The sequence below is a fragment of the Eumetopias jubatus genome, unplaced genomic scaffold, assembly GCF_037043125.1.
Source record: "Eumetopias jubatus isolate StellerSeaLion01/CBP00866 unplaced genomic scaffold, mEumJub1_p1.0 scaffold_4, whole genome shotgun sequence".
NCBI lineage: Eukaryota > Metazoa > Chordata > Mammalia > Carnivora > Otariidae > Eumetopias > Eumetopias jubatus.
This window is the reverse complement of record NW_028274810.1, coordinates 39,061,281-39,077,899: the sequence shown is the minus strand read 5'-3', so window position 1 is coordinate 39,077,899 and position 16,619 is coordinate 39,061,281. Positions and strand designations below refer to the sequence as shown.

General features: G+C 35.3%; 1 protein-coding gene across 13 annotated transcripts in view; it reads left to right on the top strand.

Moving 5' to 3' along the window:
• ADGRL2 (adhesion G protein-coupled receptor L2) overlaps positions 1-16,619 on the top strand; it is a 150,472-nt gene that overhangs the window by 51,219 nt on the left and 82,634 nt on the right. For all 13 annotated transcript variants that reach the window (XM_088022958.1, XM_088022955.1, XM_088022956.1 and 10 more), the window contains exon 2: positions 15,941-16,154. In XM_088022958.1, coding sequence (XP_087879084.1) covers positions 15,941-16,154 — 214 coding nt within the window. The remainder of the gene's footprint in view (positions 1-15,940; positions 16,155-16,619) is intronic.

Genomic DNA, 16,619 nt, shown 5'->3' with positions numbered 1-16,619 from the left:
GAGAAATGGGAACGACACGGACTAGCTTATTTCTAATTACCTATAATTATGATTTTATAATCTGCAAATTATCTACATATAATGAGTTATTCAATCATATCTGGTTTATAATTTACCAGTTATGCTATTTCCTTAGTTTATTGGAGGTGGAACCCAGAACCTATGACTAGGTATCATGCATGAATCACTTTTTAAGAAAAGCGTGTTGGCAAAATTGAGCACTTAGAGTTGCCGTGCACTGTTTTTGAATACTTTACATATAGTAACTTATTTAGTCCTCACAAAACCCTATGAGGCATACGAACTATTATTATCTCAATTTTACAGATAGGGACACTGAACTACAGACTTTTCCATCTCAACAACATCACTCAGCTAATGAACAGAGGAGCCTAGGTTCAAATCTAGACAGTTTGTGCTGGGCAGTGTTCATCTGAAAAATAACATATGATTAAGAGGTTCCTAGAAATAAGCCTTCTTGTCCCAGAAGACTAAGACTTTCAAGATATGTGCAACCAACAACTATGTTTTAAAGCACACAGGAAACAAGCAAATTAGCTTGTGCGATATAAGTGGATACTTTCCCTACAAGATCATGTGGCTAATAAGCTCCCAGAATACTGTTGCAAAGCAGAAACTGTAAGTCAAAAGTCACCATCATCAGGGTGGTTGGAGAGAACATCTCACTAAAAGGGCAGAATTGGTTCTTTGTCTCTGCATTCTTGGGGAATCCTGAGGAATATGGATGTGCTGGCTCTACCCTTTGCCTTTTCAGTAAGGCTCAGTATACAGAGTGCATGTGCGTGTGGGTCACTGTGATATCCGGTAACCCCTCCTTTAATGCTCTTGTTCCTTTGGCAATAAATTCTCTTTGAAAAACCTACCATTTATTAGTGTACATTTGTACATTTTAATACATTATGTGGAATACGTAAATTATTAGAATTTTCTCCATAGCACCTTGATGTCACAAGTACCATTTGCTTCTTTCTTTTTCATGAATAGTTAACTCCATAAAAATAGATTATTCATCCACCTTACAGCATGTAAGAATTAATACAAACAACAGCAAAGTGGCACCCTGGGATGTACTTGGAGGAAGTCTGGATTGAGTTGCAGGAAATTGGGAACAAACGGTGAGAAGAAAGTATGAGTTGGGAGAGGTGGGCAGTAGGAAAAACCCATTCAGTCTATAGGAGACAAGCCGCTGCAGGAGCAGAATATTTCTTATTGAATAAGTGTGCCTTGGCATAGATTATCCAAGAAAAATGTATATCAGATGCAGTGAGGAAATTGTGATGTAGGGAATAAGGATATATGTAGTCTTTGGCAAAACCACCAGGATCTCCCATGTCCACATAGGCCTCTGTTATGCATAGTCTGGTAACTCAGAACCAGGAAGGTCAGGGAAGCACTTCAGTTCTCAGGCTGAGATATGGTATATTTTCAGATTGTTCCCATAAAGGAGAACAGGATTTCTGTCATCCTCCCAGGCTGAGTGTTTTTTCGTTCACCTGTTCACTTTAACCTGAGTTCTGTTTCTTGGTATCTCAGGGTTGATGGCCAGTTTTCTTCAGTTCCCAGTTGGTTACCATAATGGTCACTGCTATGCCAAAATGGGTTTCCACTTACTGGATTTTTTTTCCTCCTATGCATCTGTCTGTCTGTCTATCTATCTGTCTATCTATCTATCTATCTATCCATCCATCCATCCATGTTGAAGTAGATTTATAATTCTTTTGTACAGTTTTCTGAGAATACATTCCCAGGTTATTATTATTTATAATACTTACTATTAGTTACTATATTTATAATATAATATTGTTGATTAGGTTTGCATCATATTCTATCAGTCAACTTTTAAATCATTTCCCTAATTGGGATCTTTAGTTTGTCTCAAATTTTTCATTATTACAAATATTCAGATCTTTGGCAAATTTTTGGATTCTTTTTAGAGCATATTCTTAAAAAGGAATTTGATAAGTTTATTTTAGAAAGATTGTACCAATTTGTAAGGCCTCAGAAATATATGAGGCTGTTTGTTTTATAATAATCTAACAAATTTTTGGTAATTTATAGGAGAAAATTTGACCGAATTTTAATTTTTTGCCTTCTTTTTGTTCTTACAAGTTAAATTGAGCATTGTTATATGTTTATTTGCTACTCACGTTTATTTCCTTTTCCTTTCTTTTTCTTTACCTACTTTGAAATTAATTCTTAGGGGTTTGTAAGCACTGCTTATATAAAGTATTTAACCTTTGATTATTTGTTTAGACAGTTTATCTTGGGAGATGTAATTTTCTGAAACATTCCTGTTGTCATTATAAATCAGATTCACCTAAATTTACTCTCATTTTCTGATAAGAAGCACGGCTTGTTTTTGAGATTCTTATCAAGCTCTTGTGTTTTTCTTTTCCTTTTCTTTTTTCTTTTGTTTTTTTGCCTTGAATAGAAGGGACTTTTTTTAAAATCTGGTAAAACTTCAGCTTCATAAGGGTGAAATGACAAGTATTTGAGGTTGCAAAGGGAAATAAACTTTTTTTTTTTTAGAGTTTATTTATTTGAGAGAGAGACAGAGAGAGCACAGGCAGGGGGAGGGGCACAGGGAGAGGGAGAAGCAGACTACCGGCTAAGTGTGGAGCCCGACGCTGCTGGGGCTCCATTCCAGGATCTGGAGATCATGACCTGAGCCGAAGTCAGACACACTTAATCGACTGAGCCACCCAGGTGCCCCCAAGGGAAATAAACATTTTAAGTACCAGGGAAGCGGCATTAGAGTAGTACACCAGGGCATAGCAGCACTGGTTCAAACAGGGTTTCTTAGAGCCATTTTCCTGCCATTCCTTGTAATTTGTTAGAATGTCTGAGTCCAGAAGTTGGAACTGCCCTGTTGTCTCTGCACTGTTGGTACCTGTAGGGAGCAAGTATGAAAGACAACAATGGGCTATATATGGAGGGGCAGGGCCTGTGCTGTTGGATCTACTACCATGCTGTTTCTTAGTTCCCTTGATGTTTGGTTTGGCAGTTAAATATGAGAAAGGATGTAATTTTAACTCTGCAGAAAAGTAGTGGTATTTCTTTTTTAAAGCAACATTTTATAACTTTACAATGTCGGGTTAAAGTTACCTCTCTCTCTTCCTCCTTGCTTCCCTCCCTGAATGTTCTGGTGACTCATATTTGAGAATAGTCTGTGTGTTCTTTAAAACCTCATCTTTCATTAAAAATTGAACAAACCTCAACAGCCCAACACAAAAATAATAACACCAAAACCAACCATGAACTCAGTGATATTGTCATTTAAGGAATTATTTGACAACCTTCATAGCATTTTGGGAAGCTGTTTCTGTTTTAACTCATAGCATCAGAGTTAGTAGGGGAGTGAGTACTTCTATAAGTCATCTCTTTACCTCAGGGAAGACTTTTACGACTGTGTGGGCTTTCTGTAGTTTGTAGAAGTAGTGGAATTGCCTCCAATCTGAGAGTTGTTAGTTTCTTGTGCTTATTCCAAAATATTCTAATGAAGGAATTCGAATGTGCTAGAGACACAAATACATAATGGATGAATGAATGAGCAATAAAGTGTTTGGGTGAGGCTGCCAAAGATGTTAGTAAGAGATAACATTACAAATGCAATTTTCATTTAGTGGTGCTTTTGATTATTTTGAGTTTGCATTTTGAAGTAAAGCTCATAAAATGGGCTCACTACTGCATTTAATTTCACTCATTTTGTCATTTTGCAGTTTTTAATTTGTCCAGGAACATTCATTGAAAAAAGTAATAGCATAATAGTTCACTGGAGTAATTTTGTTTCTTATAGATTGTATTAGCCACTTGATTAGTTGTTTCCATGAGCTCCATATATCCTTTAGAAATTTATCTTTCCACGTTGTTCATGAGATAAAAATAACCTTCAGCTACAAAGGATTCTACATGTTAGGAGTGAGAGTCCCGAATTTCAGTTAAAAAAAAAATCACGTAGGGGCACCTGGGTGCTCAATCCGTTAAGCGTTGGACTGGATTTCGGCTCAGGGCATGATCTCAGGGTCCTGGGATCAAGCCCTGCATCAGGGGGAGTCAACTTGTCCCTCTCCCTCTGCTCCTCCCCCCATGTGTGCATGCACTCTGTCTCTCTAAAATAAATACATAAAATTTTTAAAAAAAGAAATTCATGTATGTAGCATAATTTAGAATACAATTTTAAGCATTATTTAAGAGAAAAAGGTAGGAAATTTTAAAAATCAACTTTGGTGTCATGAGTAGCTTTTTTTGAGGTGGGAAGGTACTGCAGTAAGCATTTTTTCCCCTAGGACCTTGTTGGAAGATCCTTTCTCATTCCTAACAGAAAAGCATTTCTATCATCTTCCATAGTATTACTGTGTTCAGTAAAAAAAAAAAAAAAAAAGTTCTAACTTTCAAGAGTCCTGTGAAGTTTTAGGGAAAGAAGAGTACCTTTTACAGCATGTAGAGGAAAGACATGAAATTTCTCCCTTCTTCAGTGGGAAAACGTTAAATGGCTGACACTTTTTAAATGATCGAAGTGTTAGTGTGGGTGACAGTATGTGAAAAGTCAAGATGGCAGTTGAGACTGGTTTCAGGCTGCATTAATCTTTCCTACCTGAAGTGAGAAATAAATACTTCATAGGAATGTATAGGGCGATATAATGCCTTTTCCTTCTAGGACACTTGTTTGAGTCACCTGTGGTTGAATGTGATTACCTTTGGATTGCTGTTTGGGATTGAGAGAAATGAGTGGGTGGTTTCAGTGCAGTTTCAATGTAGTTAACTCAAATAAGTTTTAGAATTAATTTGGCCCCCTTATTAGATACCTTTAATGAGGAAGCCAGTTGTTACACAGGTAACTTCTTCAAGGCTTTATAGAGTTTATTGTTTTCAAATGAAGGTAATTGACATGGAAATCTTATATTCATTTACATTGTTGTCCCTCTTTGATTCTACTTAAATGTACCTTTTAAAGAATGAAATAATGACTAGTAGTTTTTTGTGTGGCTTTTTTTTTTTTGCATTTAAAAATATTGATTATGTTTTAATACACATAACATTAACAAAAAGACTCAGAATCCAAATGTTGACTCTCCTTGATTTGGGAGACCTATCTGGGGAGTACTTTAAATGAGGGCTTCTCCCTAAATAGTTTTATTTGTCAGACTAATACAGTGACAGGAAAGGAATAGAATCTTAGCTAGTATGGCTTGGGGTAAGTCACTGAATGAGGGAAAAATCACAGTTTTGCATTTTTGCTTCTTGTTTCACTGCTTTTAAGAACAAACACTTGAGACTTGGTGGGGTGGGAGTTGCTATGAAGTTTATAACAGAATAGTAAGAGAAATAAAATTGTTAGAAAGTTATATTAATCAATGTGAAAGTAGAAATGAATTGTTGTACCTGAGGAGAGGATGGAATTGTTGTTTTGTTACTTATTCTGCGATTTTGTTGTCAGTGAATAAATTACACAGAATTATTTAAGATTTTTTAATTGGATAATCCAATATGAATGATTTGAGAATTGCATTTCTGATAGTAACTTCTTAATGTTAAACTGGTTCTAACTAGTTATAAAAAGTAATAAATGTAAAGAGTGTTTCCTATTTACTGGGGTAGAGGAAAGAGAGGGATAAATTTGTTATTCTGTAATGTTTTTATGTAGATTCCTGGATGATTGTGAACTCCAGCAGATGGTGATTTAAGGGTGCATTTCATAGTTGAGGTCCACTGATTTGGGGACTCTAGTGAAGATGTCATCTTTGTTACATTTATATTTTTTATTTTCTGATACCTGGATTTTTTAAACATCTTAACATATATAAAAAGATACAGTTGTGGTGTATGTTTTTTTTCCCTTATAAAAACTTCATTTTATGTTTCTAGGAATATTTGACATCTTTTTGTATGAGGAATTAAGGTATAAAATACAGCACAAAATAAAATTAAGTAAAAATTGAATGCCTGTTGTGTGTTATGCATTGTGCTGGAAACCAAGGATACAAAAGTAAATAGGATTCACTTTTTTCTGTTGAGTAGCTCAGAGTTCAGTAGGGGAGGAATATTAAGTAAGGAGACTGTTAGAAGCATGTTGCCTCCTCTGACAGAGGAGCTCATAATTGTTCATTCACTTCATTCATACATCCATTTATTTAATATATCTTTATTTCATGCCCTCTATAAAGAGAGCACTGTCAACTGACTGTTAGGTTTTGGCATTATAATGGTAAACTAGATAGATGTGATACCTTACCTCAAGGAGAACTCACTACCCCTGTAAATTGCCCAGGCACAGGGGTCATTGTCATGTTTCTTCACTGTTATTTCTCAATGTCTAGAAGAGTGCTAGGTACATAGTACGTGTACAGTAAATATTTACTTTTTGGAAGAAAGAAAACAGATGACCCAAAACCTGAGCTCAGATTCTCTTTTCCCCATTGTTGGAGAAGGCCTGATAGGAGTTTGGAGAGTAATTGTTGCCTAAGAGAAAAATGAGTAGAATATTCTATACAGAGGGAATAGTTTAAACATAGGCAGTGAGTAGTAAGGGTAATATTGAGGCTTAATACAAAATTCACTAATTTCTTTAAGAAGTAGATCAGAATTAAAGTATCCTGTATTTCTGAAATTTGAAGAAGTTATAGCTTTTGTTGAAACAATTAAAGACATCTCTTCATGTGGCATGTATTATTTTAATAGACATGCTTATCAGGAATTTTTATTTTAGGTCTTAATATTAAACTGATAGTATTATATAACTAAATTGCTGTATTTTAGTGGCACTTGTGACTTAATCAGTGGAAGATAATTTACAAAGTTTTAAGTGGGAAAGATCAATTTCTTTTTAATAAGGAATTTAATCCCAAAATGTTTTGAAGGACTCATAATGCATACTTTTCTCCTTAAAATATCTAGAGGCTTTTCACAAGTGGTAATAATTGAACCTAATAGCTGACGGCATTAGAAAAGTACTTTTACCTTGAGTGTACAAAATGTCCAGAATTTTGTTACTCTTAGCAAGTCCCAAAGATAAAGGTTTCTTTTCCCTTTTGTTGTTTGTATAATTGGATTTAATTATGTATTATTTTTTTTATTCCACATTTATTTGTTAGGATTTTTCCAATGTAAATCATAGTGTTTTGGATAGAAGTTGGATATAAGTAAGAAAGCTATAAATATACTTCTTAAATTTTTTTTGTTTAAAATGTCTCATAATTTAAAATATATCCTCCCCGGGGCACCTGTGTGGCTCAGTTGTTAAGCACCTGCCTTGGGCTCAGATCATGATCCCAGGATCCTGGGATCGAGCCCCGCATCGGGCTCCCTGCTCAGCGGGAAGCCTGCTTCTCCTTCTCCCGCTCCCCCTGCTTGTGTTCCCTTTCTCGCTGTGTCTCTATCTGTCAAATAAACAAATAAAATCTTTAAAAAAATAAAATAAAATATATCCTCCCCCTAAAAAAACAGCTTGTAAGCCAAAATGACAAGAATCTAAGGCATTTCATTTATAAATGTTGAGATGATTATTTTGTAGTTTCACGATCTTATTTGAACACTTTCTTTTACAAGAACTTTATTTTTCTGTGAGGATTTGATTTGTGTTTCATGCTAATAACCAAGTTTACTTAACAAAAATTGCTACATTTTCAAAGCCAACGTGCTTATGCTAGAAAATGACACTGCATTGCTTTATTTTCTTTATTCTTAGCATGAAAATAAGTTCAAAGGTGAAAGTTTTTTGTACTCTCTGCATGGCAGTTTTAGTTTCCTCACGTAAGATGGATAGGTTAAAAGAACTATATTTTAATAAACATAAAAATATTAGATGTTTTAGGAGTAGATTGGTAAAAGTTATTTCTTAAATGGACTAATAGAATAACTAAAACAATAGAGTGATAATCTGTAAACTTATGTGAAATGAGTTTTTAACACATTGCCTTTTCATATACAAAGAAGTTTTTAAATTTTATTCATTTTTAAAGTAAACTCTCCACCCAACATCAAGCTTGAACTTAGGACCCCAAGATGAAGAGTCACATGCTCTATCGACTGAGCCAGCCAGGTGCCTCTACCAACAAAAGCTTTTTTATACATCCTTGATTTTTAAAATTTTGTTTTGATGACGTCATGAATATTCAGAGAGCAATAGAAATGTTGAACCATTAGTGAAGTAAGTTATCTTTTAGGCTTATTTTTGACGTTTTCTTTTCATCTAAACTAAAATGAAATGGAAAAAAGTTTTCTGGAAGCTTGTAAGCTGTAGATCAGCCTGGTTGAAATCATGTCCCCTCCTCATTAAGTATTTTATTCTCATTTCCATTTTAGGAAAAAAAAATCTCATTAACATATATAAACAGAAATAAATCAGATTTCAATATGCCAACACTCACAGTAGACTGTGGCTTGCATTAATTGTTTCAGTAGAGCTTGAAGTCACAGCCTCAGTTCCGTAGAGGTCCTTGATAATCAGAAGGCATGGTGCTTACCGGGACCCTGGACAGCATGAGCATTAGCGTCCATGACAGGGTTTAGTTCAAAGTCATTAAGAAAAACAGTACCAGAAAAGTTGATGTTTTTATATTACAGCTTAATAAGACTTTTATAAGAATGTGTGATTTTACAGAAATGTATGTAAAGGGCAAACTGAATGGAGACAATGTTAGAAAAATAAAGTTTTCATAATTAAGTGCCTAAAGTTTATCACAAGTATAAACTTGTGGCAGAATATACTGTTGCGAGAGTAGCATATATTCTTGCAAAAATGCTCATATGATGCAAAATCCAATGACAATTTCAATTCTGGTCTTAACAAATTTCCATCTCAAAGCGGTGCATCTGTTTATTGGGAGTTATCCTCCGAATGTGAATGATTTCAGTGCTAAGTCACTGCACCTGTTACCAGGAGGTATTTATTCCAATCACTAGCCTAAAGCACAGAGAGTTATTGTTTGACATTTTATAGCTTGGGGGGGGAAAAACCTGTCTTTTCAAAATCATTTGTTCAGAGTGGAGAAAATGGAGCAAAACAGTTCATTTTACTCTAAGCACCGCTATTTGGCGGTATTCACATTTGCACAGCACAAAGCTGCAGTATTGATTTTTTGCTCACAGGGCCTCCCACAAGTTTTTTCTTCGATTGTCAGGGCCGCAAGATGGATTGGATTACACTTTGTTTGTTGGGATGCTTTCTTTTTTCTTTGTTGAAATAGAAATAGATTGAAAGTACAACTTAGAATAAATGACATAGTAATAGTACGATTAAAGGGCTTTAATTTGGGAATTTCTTTATGTTGATTATGTTGATTGGACAGGTTCATTGAAAGCTTGGCTTTCACTATTACCTCCTTTCTTGTTCTTCTTCCCCTAAGACTGGAAAGCACCCAGGACACCTTATTAACTATGTCCTCTGCAACAAGGGTCTGCAAACCTGCTTCTAACTGAAGAGGCATTAAAGTAACATTTAAGGATATGAACTTGGGAGCTGCATTAATGTATCTCAAACCTTGATTTCATTCTTACTGGATGGTATGATGATGGAAAAAGTAATTTTTCTGTGCCTCAGTTTCTTCCTCTGTAAAATGGTGATAATAGTAATACCACCTAGTCAGTATGGTTGTTTTGAGCATTTTAGTCAGTAAATATTCGTAAAGTCCTTAGACTAATTTCTGGAGATGATGGGGTGAAGAGGGTGGCAAATCCTCTCCCAAAAGAAGTATAAAACTGAACAAAATTGTGAACCACAACCATTTAGGGCTCTGGAAATTAACCAGAGCCAAATAAGAAATTGGGAAGCATTTATTTATGAAAAGCTATAGAACTTCTGATATGAACAGTGGAAGTTCAAAGTCTTCTAGCCTGGGGTTGCTCCTACCCTCCACTCCTTAGCTAAATCTTTGTGGTAGTTTCATTAGGGCAAGGCTGGCCTTGAAAGTCAGTGACTGCTGCCAGAGAGAGCTGGCTTGATTTGGAGTGGAGGATGGAAACCCGTGCCCAGCAGTGTTGCCAATAAAAGTAGTAAACACTGTGGAAAACAGATGGGAAAGACTCACAGCTCTGCTAGCCTGAGATTGTGGTCCCTGTTGGGGAGATTGGAGGGCCAGTCTGAAACAAACCCAGGAAATCTTTGAAATGAAAGAGCCAAAAGTTCTCTATGCATTCTTGACTAAGTGGGAAGCTACACACATGCCAAAGAGATGTGAGAGGAGTTGGCAGAAAGTAAATAACCAAGGCTGACTTGAAAACTGCCTGAACTTTGATCACGCTCAACACACACACACACACACACACACACACACACACACACACACACACACACACACACACACACACAACCAATCAGCAGAGGGTGGAGACCGTGTTACGGGTTCATGGTGCTTTCATTGGCTGATCACTAAGCTATGCAGACCGACGCGATCCCTAGAAAGCCAGGCTAGAAAATAAAAACTAGAATTAGTATAACAATAGTGAGCAGAGATTGCAGCCCCAGGCTAGATTCTGTAGGTTAAATCCAGTCAAGATACTAAAATATTACAGAAGCAGCAATTCTCTGGGAAAGAAAATCCGGATCCGCAGTTGCTAACAGAATATTATTTAAAATGTCTAGTTTTCAACAACAAAAAATTTATAAGATATGCTGAGAAACAAGGAAATTGACCCATAATCAGGAGAAAACACATTCAATAGAAACTGTATCTAATGTGGGCCCAGATGTTAGATTTAACAGATAAAAATTTCGAAGTGGCTATTATGAATATGTTCAAAGAGTAAATAAGTAAAGCTACAAGTATATTAGAGAATTAAGAGGAAATATGATGTCAATGACTTAATAAATATGTAATCTCAATAGAGAAATAAAAACTATTTTAAAAAGGCCTTGGAGAAATTCTTGGCACTTACTAGTTATCATATCAGTGTGTTGCAAATAAATTAACATTTTCCTTCCCAAATACAGATACCCAGCTTTATCTGAACCCAGAGATTGTGATTCAGTAGGTCTGGATTAGGGCTTGAAGATCTTTTTAAAAACATTTACCAGCTGACTCTGATGCAAAATCATGTTTGGGAATCAATTATATAGTCCTGGCAAGTGACTTAAAAAAAAAAAAGTCCTAAAAATACCCACTTAAACAGTTAAGAATTACATAATATACAAAGGAAGAAAGTGTGTTTAAGAAATAGTAGCCATACCTGTGATGATTTATTTCTGTGATTCAATATAGTAAGTTATTAATGTAATATAAATAAAGGAGCAAATAAATGTATTTAGGAATAAAATTTGTTCCCTTTTTTCATCACGTTTTCTTAGTGAAATGTTGAATTTTAAAAATTCAAAAAGAAGGCACAGCAATTTACATTTTTCTAAAAAATTATGTAAATTTTTCTTGTGATTACCATGATTGACCCATGTTTATTTTATCCCTTTCACTGTCTTTGATTAAAATAGTTTATCCAGGAAGATGTCTACTTATTATTTGTGTGAACCCTGGCTGCCTGGTCATCACACGTGCTTTCGAGAATTACCTTGAAAGTACTGTATAAGCTACATGGTTGTGCCATAACATATCCATGTTAGCCTTCTTGTGTATGCTTATATTTTAAAGAAATAGAGCAAGTAATATATTACTTGGTAATCACTTGAAAATGTTAGAATAGCATGTGTTACCTGATAAAAAGGAGGTTGCCTATTTATAATCATAGATTGATGAAATTTGATGCAACTTTGAAAGGACTTTAATTCTTCAGAAAAAGAAATTAAAACCCAGAAACATAAAATGACCTAAGCCATATTCGCAAGGCTGACCCAGACACACATACTTCAGTATTCCGTACTCTTGCCATGTGTTCATATTTGAACAGCGTAGATTGTGTTCTTTTTATATTTATGGCACACTACACTACATTTCCAAAAATATAATTTTCATTATTATCTATATGTTTTGTGACCCTTTCCCATAATTGTGTCCTGTCACATTTACTAATATACATTGGTGGATTTCAGACTGCGTGAAAATTTATAAAATTATTATCAATAAGGTGGCTTGAGAAGGCACACAATCCTTTTCTGTTTGTGGCCACTAAGAAGAGCATGAGCTCAGAAGTCTGAGAACCCTGTGTGCATTATAGTCAAACTCATAGTAATCCTTGAGACTCTGAACTTTATGTCTTGGTTTCATACTCTGTAAAGTTGGTATTATAATAGTAACCTACTCCATTGTTTTTTGTTGTTGATGATGTTGCTTAGCATAAAAAAAGTGATCCATATAAAGCATTTAGCACAGTGCCAGAACGTATTAATTGGTATGTAAATGTTAGCTATTATAATAACTTTTCTGTGTCCCTATTTGAATTTTTGTATTTCTGATTGGAAAAACAGGGTTTAAATAAATTAAAGTTCATAAACATGTTAGCTGTCTTTGTGAGAAACACTAATGAACCAGCAGTACCTAGAAAATAATAAATTGGTAGAATTTTTTTTCTTTTTTGAGGATGGCATATCATTTTCATTGATTTTAAGTGGATTATCTGTTTCTAAATGCTAACTGTTTTTATTTCTATTACCCAAGGAAATAGGTATTAAGGAGGGGGAAAATTGCAATTTTTTATGGTTTTAACAAACACTAGTTTGATTTAGCTTTGGTTTGACAATACTGGTTAGAATTATGTGTCATGTACCCACCTAGGCATTGGAATTATAACTAAGAACTCTATCATCATAGTCTAGCAGGGAAGATACAAATTAAAAATGAATATGCATAGTACTGTATAGTAATAATAAGCACTTTAGTGAAGATGTATAAAGTTCAATGGAAACAGAGGGGAGAGGGCAAGAATTTATAAAGGAGAACACTTATGATTCGAAACAATAGACACTGTAGCATTTAATAAGGCAATATTCACTATTAAGAACTCATTCAGTTCTCTGCAGTGAAAGCATAAGTACCATGATCTCTCTTCTCCAGAAGATTCTACATTAGAAATCTAAATTATTAAAGTATACTGATCTTTCTCTCCTTTTCCTTTTCTTACTTTACCTGTTTGTATGACTATGGCCAAGGTTTAAAAATCCTCTCTCTGAATTACCAAAACAGTAGGACACTCAACAATACAATTCTTAAATATCTTTCAAAGGCAGAGGAAAATTAACTTAGAACCATAACTGTAATCCTGCAAACTATCAAGAACAACAAAAATTAAGGGATTATTTTAAAAACCACAGTGCTTCATAATCAATCCTATATTTTTTTATTTTTTTAATACTTTTTTTTTAAGATTTTATTTATTTGACAGAGAGAGACACAGCGAGAGAGGGAACACAAGCAGGGGGAGTGGGGGAGGGAGGAGCAGGCTTCCCGCCGAGCAGAGAGCCCGATGCGGGGCTCGATCCCAGGGGATCCCAGGACCCTGGGATCGTGACCTGAGCCGAAGGCAGATGCTTAACGACTGAGCCACCCAGGTGCCCCTCAATCCTATATTTTTGACAAGTTGTGAATTATGGCTCCAAGACAATCTTCTAATAATGTGTTCTAACAGTCACAGTATTTTCTAATAATATGATTTATTCTCATTTATTAAGGATTTATAATTACAAAAATATCTCTGCCTTTAAAATCGTCTGTGCTTCAAAATTTTGTATGTTGCTTGTTTGAATTCCCACAGAGCTTTTGCCATTGAAGTAAGTGAAGCTCTAAAGCATATTTTTTTTTATTTATTTGAGAGAGCGCGGGGTGGGGGGCGGACAGAGGGAGAAGCAGATTCCCTGCTGAGCAGGGAGCATGGGGCCTGGAACTCCAGGATCATGACCTGAGTCGAAGGCAGACACTTAACTGACTGAGCCACCCAGGCGCCCCCTTAAAGTGTATTTTCTACAGAAACAAATATAAGAATAGTAGTAAAAAAACCCCACTAGTTTAAGTTGAATTATAAAATCAGTTTAGTACAGTATCAGGAAACAGAAGAAAGCAATAATAAACGTGTAAAAGTTTATTTATGAACTTTCACAAATAAACTTTTTAAAAGGTTGGCTTATATCTGTCTTGACATTTGTTTAGCTCTATTTTTTTTAAAGATTTTATTTATTTATTTGAGAGAGAGCACGAGTTGGGGGTGGGTAGTGGGGAGGGGCAGAGGAAGAGGGAGAAACAGACTCCCCACAGAGGGCCGAGCCTGAGGTGGGGCTCAATTCCAGGACCCTGAGATCATGACCTGAGCCGAAGTCTGACCCTTAACCAACTCAGCCACCCAGGAGCTCCTGTCTAGCTCCATTTCTGTATTCCTTCTTCATAGAGCACCTCTCCACATACTTGTAGTAATCTCATAAGACCATAAACCTTCTTAGTAAAAACCTCCCAAGTTTGGGGTGGGCCGCAATCCTCTGAATATTTCTGTTCTCCAGGTTGCGTCCTTTTCTGCTCTTTTCATTCCAATTACACCTTTAGTTTTCTCAGTAGAACTGAGAGCTCAGCCATGTCTGAGAATTGGTGATTTTTAAGTCATATCAAAGTGTAACCCAGTCACCCTTCTGAAGGATTATTTGTCTGTTAGAAAGAAGGTGCATGTTTTACCAGGTGACTTTTTTCCATTGAATTAGTGAGAGGCATTGTATGATACAGTTAAAGAGAACAGATTTTGGCATTGGATTGACCTGGATGTAACTCGGTTTTATGAACTTGAAGTTCATAACTTGGAACTGTTTCCTTCTGAATGTCAGGTTTTTTTCTATAGAAGGGACACAAAGGAGAATTTATGTGATGCAGAGTAATTAAAAGGATAGAGATAAGAAGAAATACTAAAATTATTGCTAGTTTTTATAACAGGAATGCTTGAGATGGTGACAGGTTAGAAAATTGAAATACAAAATTGAGGTAATGTTGAAGTTTTTGATAGTGGTAGCTAACCATGGGTGGAACACCGGCACAGTGAGGATGGACTTCACTCGCACATACTTCTGGCTTTCTTTGTGTTTACCCTGTGTCCTGTGCTGTGTTACTACTTCATGAGTCCCCTGGTTGAAAACTTAAAATTCTAATCTTTTCTCCCATCTGGGAATCTTTTTCAGCACTCATGAACAGAAGTTGTCTATACTTTTTCTAATACACCACACTTAAATTCATATAGCGCTTTTAATTGAGCACTGTTATGTACATGATCTTATTTTAGAGTCACACAGGTAGGAAAAGTCACATCACAGGTGTTTCATCTCGGTTCTCTAGATGACAAAAGTGACACTTAGACAAATTTTGCCCTTCCTGGGTTATTTCAGCTTGTTGGACACGATTGGAGCTGTGCTGGTGCCTTTGAATGCCCAACTGCTGCATGCTTCCATTTATGCCAATTTTAAATAAAGTGTCTATAAATTGACATAAGCTATTGTGCCATGAGTATGTTATTGTAATAGTATCCGTTTTTTTGGCGGGGGGAGAACTGCTAAGAAAAAGAATTTTTTAAGATAGTGCTACTAACAGCAATTAATATGTCTACATTAAATGAGACCTTAAAGTCAGTGTATATCACAGCTTTTATTCCACTGCCTAAATGGTTTCTTGATTAGTTGTTAAATTTTGGATTTGTAAAACTTGTCATTATTTATAAATCCATTGATTAAATTGGTCATTTTTCTTTGGATTTACTCAAAAAGAGTCACTTAGTTTCTGATTGTGAGTAGATTATACAGAACATATTTTGTTTGAGTAATTTTAATTTGTATTTACAGGTGAATAGTTCAGCTAAAGATATATATTTAAAAAACTAATAAATTCTTGACAGGTAGTAAGGAGTCAAGGAATTATTTAATAAATGTATGAATGGATGACTTAAAAAACAATTTTTGTGACACCTCTTGAATATAGACATGAATCATATTACTTGAAAAATGCCTTATTAAAATAATGTATTTCATAAATATGTTGATTTTAATTTTTTTTCTTTTTTTTCTTTCATTTTTAAGGTTTCAGCAGAGCAGCTTTACCATTCGGGTTAGTTAGGCGAGAATTATCCTGTGAAGGTTACTCTATAGATCTGCGATGTCCAGGCAGTGATGTCATCATGATTGAGAGTGCAAACTACGGTCGGACAGATGACAAGATTTGTGATGCTGACCCATTTCAGATGGAGAATACAGACTGCTACCTCCCAGATGCCTTCAAAATTATGACTCAAAGGTAAATACTTGTTTGTTAATATTCCATTTTAGCTACCGCATCCAAACTGGTAAAATTATTTTAATAATTCCAAAGTGGATGAATAGAGTCCGTATCTCAGCCCATTTATTAAACTGAATGAGGCTTTTACCTACTAATGTTGATTTCTACTTTTAAGCTTTGGACATTTAAATCTCTATCATTTTTATATAGTTTGACATATCAGAAGGAATATGTAATACCTATCTTTGATTTTTATATGTCATAAAATACAGAGTAAGAATAATATTCCAATGTAATCTTCTTTTTTATGTCTGCAGAATTTTAGAATATCTTTGTAACTTTAAGAATGCTTAACTGGGTCTTTGGCAGTAATTGGTCCTTAATTTTTTTAAAAAGATTTATTTAGGGGCACCTGGGTGGCTCAGTTTGTTAAGCATCTGCCTTCAGCTGAGGTCATGATCCGAGGGTCCTGAGATAGAGTCC